Consider the following 4,284-nt stretch of genomic DNA (forward strand, 5'->3'; position numbering starts at 1 on the left):
TATACATAATATATGAAGGTTATGCTCCGTACCTATTTAAAAAAAAGTTGCTATAAGAATCAAATCAACCATTCTTTCATTTGTTTTTTTTTCCATATTAATTTTAATACCCAGCCCTAGCTGGCAAATATGTATACGTTCTTTAACAACAACTTTGTTGTACTGTTACTAAATGCATCATTATATTTCGCATAAAATGCATCCAATCAACTGCTTAATCAGTCTGATAGTAAACAAATATGCTTTGTTAGGTTTAGCTTTAATTATTTGATTCCGGGTAGGGTGGGGAATTGATTTTTTAAAAATTTTACTCCATTCTTTAATTTTTTGCAATGTCACATTCAGAGTTTGGCCACAACTTTTTGTAGGCCCTGATTGTACTATGCCAGGTTAGGTTAGCATATATAGAGAGCTAGATAGTCACGCAAGGTTGCCAAAATTAGGTCAGACGTCCAATGTCCAGGGCATCTTCATTCAGATTTTATCTAAGGTTTCGTCTTGAGGTTTAAGAATGGTTTGAAATTTAAAGTACTAGGCTTTCAGGGCGCTTCGCGTTCATCTGTTTCAGTTGTTCACATTTTCGGGTTGTTTGTAAATCATAAACAAAAAAGTTTACGGATTTCATAAAAAAAATCGTGAATATTCAAAATTTCGTGAAAATCGAAATGGTTGGTGACACATTCTTAAAATTTTGATCATCTATACACCTTCCCTGGGGTCATGTGAGGTCCCACTAAAAATGTGGGCCCGATCGGATCAGCCGTTTTGACATTTTTTAGACACAAACAAACAAACAGACAGACACCCAGACACATAAGCAAAGTATAAATGTAGAAGATATCTGAATAAAGAGCACAGTTGGAAAGAATAAGAAGTTATAAATTCCTAAAAAATTTATTTCCAATTATAAATAATATACATTTATAGATATCTACAATTAAAAGTTATAAAAGATAAAAAACTATCTGACACGGTTGCCTAATCGACCAGATAGAAAAGAATTAAATATTTGTTCAAAAATATATTTTTTTTCTGAAAAAAAATCTGAACGAATTCCGAGAATTATAGCTTTGAAAAAATATTTAACCCTGAAAGATTTGTAAGATTCAAGTTCAAGTATAAAGTATAAAAACTGGATAAAAATGTAAAAACCTGAGCATTTTTTTTCTTTTTTTTTTTGGTTTCAGTCTCTTGTAAAATGCTGCACAGGGAGAGTTCGAATTATGTAGAGAAAAAAATACTGTCGTAGTATGGTAAACAGAAGAAGAAAAAAATTGGAATGTTCCGACTTTAAAAAATTGTGTTTTAAACACGTAGATTTAGCCTAATTAGTAAACTGACAACAGATAGCTGATGTGTTAAAGTACTTAAAGTTGATGGCTGTAAACCCACTTTAACAACAAAAAGTGACTTATTAAAAGTATATCAATCCTAGGAAAAAATCACATAACGAAGAGGGGAGGGGGGGATTTTAAGAAGGTGAGGGGGTTATGGCGGGAGGCTACTTGAGATTTGAAGTTTTTGTAAACCTCCCTCAAAATCCCCTTTTTCCATCCACATTGTTCAATTTTTAATATGCACATAGTTCGCACAATTATGCTTTTGCTAATCAGTGCAATTTCAGAGAAAAACAATTTTGGGATTTTCAAGTATTAAATTTGAGATCAAATGTTAAGTGTAGGAACACGTGGACAGTCTTGAATTGATTGATGATTAGATAAATGATTGATTAACTGATTTCTAATTGATTAATATGCTCCCAGGTTTTAAAGGGAAACTGCTGATCTCTCGCAAACAAGTTTGGTCGGCTTGTCAAAGAATCCTTCGTCGATATCGTCAACGACGCCTCGCGGCTTTTTCAAGTCGACCATTGACTCAGAGCAGTAGAAGTCAATATCGTCGTCAAGTTCCGGCTCGGAGTTGAAGGCTTTTAGTTCAGATTCGATGATGCTCTCGAAGGTGGTTGTTCTGGCTGGTTCTTCGGGCTCACTAATGCAACTACTACTACACATTGACGAGGCAGGTTCAGAGCTCCCTAGTAAACTGTCGGTCAGCAGGGGGGAAACTGGTTTGGTAAAAGAAGAAACTGGTATTTTGTTAAAACTTGGAACGGGGCGTAGGGGATGGTTTCGGCCGGCGATGGCGGCGGGACAAGGGCGATAAAATCGAGCATCAAACATGTATTCTCCAGCCGGTCCTTGAAACACTGCTCCACAACAAATTTCAACTCTGAAACAAAATTATTTATCAAATTCAGATAGCTTCAAATTTGTTTGGTTTTAGTGTCTCACCTTTTCCAACTTGAAGAATCGAAAAATCCGCAAATGCTGTTTTCCTGGATTTGAGGCTGAGGCAAAGGGGTTTGCATTCGAGAATATTCGCTCTCTAGATCATCGGAGTAGTTGGAAAGAGGGCTGTCAGTTCGGCGGGCTGGGATTTCAGTCTGGCAGGTAGGGCTGTAAGTTTGGCGGGTAGGGCTATCAGTTTGGCGGGCAGGGCTATCAGTTTGGCGGGCAGGGCTACTAAAAATATTCGGAGCATACTTTTCCTTTTCCTTCTTGTTCTTGCTCTTGTAGACATGTTTGCGCCTCTTGATGATCTCAATCTGGGGTTTCTTAGATTTCTTCACAAAGGATTTTACACCGGGACCAGCCCTGAAATAGTTATAAAATCAAGCCAGCAAAATAAATCATATTTTTTAATGATCATTCTTTAAGGTTGAATGGACAATAATAACAATAATAATATTAATAATAATAGCTACAAAAATAATGGTAAATCAAAAAAATAAAAGTCGCAAAGACCCCCAATATTTAGGAAAAGAAAACTAAAATATTAACATAAAATTCAAATAAAATGTGTTACCTAATAAAACGCAGGCATTACAGATATCTCCCTCTCTCTCCTGGAAAAATATTTTTGTTAAACAAATTTTCATTTAAGATATTTATTTAAGGGGCTCTCTCCTTGTAATTAAATTTACCCTGAAGTGACCAATACTAATGGAAAACATTATCATTTAACTGATCAATAATGATTAAAATTAGTCTTTTCTAAAGTAAAGATTGGGTTGAACTCTCAAGATTTCCTCCCCTGTTTCTGCAGCAAAAAACGCAAGTAACTTTTAATGTCAAGCCCCAGTTAAATAGGTTTTAAAGGTACGGCTATGACTCGGAAATGCCACTCTATGAATTAAGAGTTACTTGAAACTACGCCTACCGTCCGTTAAGGCCTGTTTGGTGAGTTATGCCAATAGAACTTGACATTGCTCTGATTTGCAAAAACCAGGCGACATATTGATTGATTGATAAATAATACAAGTTTATATTGTTTTTACAACGATTACAAACTCCAAAGTACACAAAGCAGATATATAACTATACATATATATTTAAATATCTGAATAAAACAAGATTTTGGTTTGTCACAAATTTACTTTGAATTTATATATAATGAAAACACTCCGATGACGTGGCAAACTTATCTCTGATTAGGTTCAGATAAAAAGGCTAATATGACTTTGAAAACCTACATCTGAATAGGTCAAGATATCTCTAAACAGGTCAAATACCTTGAAAACCTACATCTGAATAGGTCAAGATATCTCTAAACAGGTCAAATACCTTGAAAACCTACATCTGAATAGGTCAAGATATCTCTAAACAGGTCAAATACCTTGAAAACCTACATCTGAATAGGTCAAGATATCTCTAAACAGGTCAAATACCTTGAAAACCTACATCTGAATAGGTCAAGATATCTCTAAACAGGTCAAATACCTTGAAAACCTACATCTGAATAGGTCAAGATATCTCTAAACAGGTCAAATACCTTAAAAACCTACATCTGATAGGTCCAGATATTTCTAAACAGGTCAAATACCTTGAAAACCTACCTCTAAAAGTTCAAAGACCTTGAAAACCTACCTCTAGAAGATCAAAGACCTTGAAAACCTACCTCTGAAAGATCAAAGACCTTGATAACTTACCTCTGAAAGATCAAAGACCTTGAAAACCGACCTCTGAAAAATCAAAGACCTTGAAAACCTTCCTCTGAAAGGTCACAGACCTTGAAAACCTTCCACTGAAAGTTCAAAGACCTTTGAAAACCTACCTCTGAAAGGTCGAAGCACGTGTAGAAAGTGTCCTTGTACTTATCACTATCTGTAAACCGTGAACTGAATAGAGACAAAACATTTTACTCAATTAATAAATCAATTATCTATTAACTCACTCACTCACTCACTCACCCACTCACTCACTCACTCACTCACTCACTCACTCA

General features: G+C 35.3%; 1 protein-coding gene and 1 long non-coding RNA gene across 2 annotated transcripts; both read right to left on the minus strand.

The window, feature by feature from the left end:
* Window positions 1-958: 958 nt before the first annotated feature.
* On the minus strand, window positions 959-2,688 carry LOC111705547 (uncharacterized). The gene is made up of 2 exons (XM_023478132.1): window positions 2,292-2,688; window positions 959-2,229 (listed from the first exon to the last, which is right to left on the minus strand). The coding sequence occupies exons 1-2, from the start codon at window positions 2,366-2,368 to the stop codon at window positions 1,767-1,769; spliced, it is 540 nt and encodes a 179-aa protein (XP_023333900.1). The 5' UTR covers window positions 2,369-2,688; the 3' UTR covers window positions 959-1,766.
* Window positions 2,689-2,865: 177 nt separating this feature from the next.
* LOC111705543 (uncharacterized) lies at window positions 2,866-4,211 on the minus strand. The gene is made up of 2 exons (XR_002766037.1): window positions 4,114-4,211; window positions 2,866-2,905 (listed from the first exon to the last, which is right to left on the minus strand). It is a non-coding gene; the product is annotated as an uncharacterized LOC111705543 (long non-coding RNA).
* Window positions 4,212-4,284: the final 73 nt, after the last annotated feature.

The sequence above is a fragment of the Eurytemora carolleeae genome, unplaced genomic scaffold (assembly GCF_000591075.1).
Source record: "Eurytemora carolleeae unplaced genomic scaffold, Eaff_2.0 scaffold660, whole genome shotgun sequence".
Taxonomy (NCBI): Eukaryota; Metazoa; Arthropoda; class Copepoda; order Calanoida; family Temoridae; genus Eurytemora; species Eurytemora carolleeae.

Coding starts and splice junctions, on each gene's coding strand:
- LOC111705547 (XM_023478132.1), bottom strand. CDS start 2,368: ATGCAAACCCCTTTGCCTCAGCCTCAAATCCAGGAAAACAGCATTTGC. Junction 2,230..2,291: donor GATTCTTCAAGTTGGAAAAG/GTGAGACACTAA, acceptor ATTTTGTTTCAG/AGTTGAAATTTGTTGTGGAG.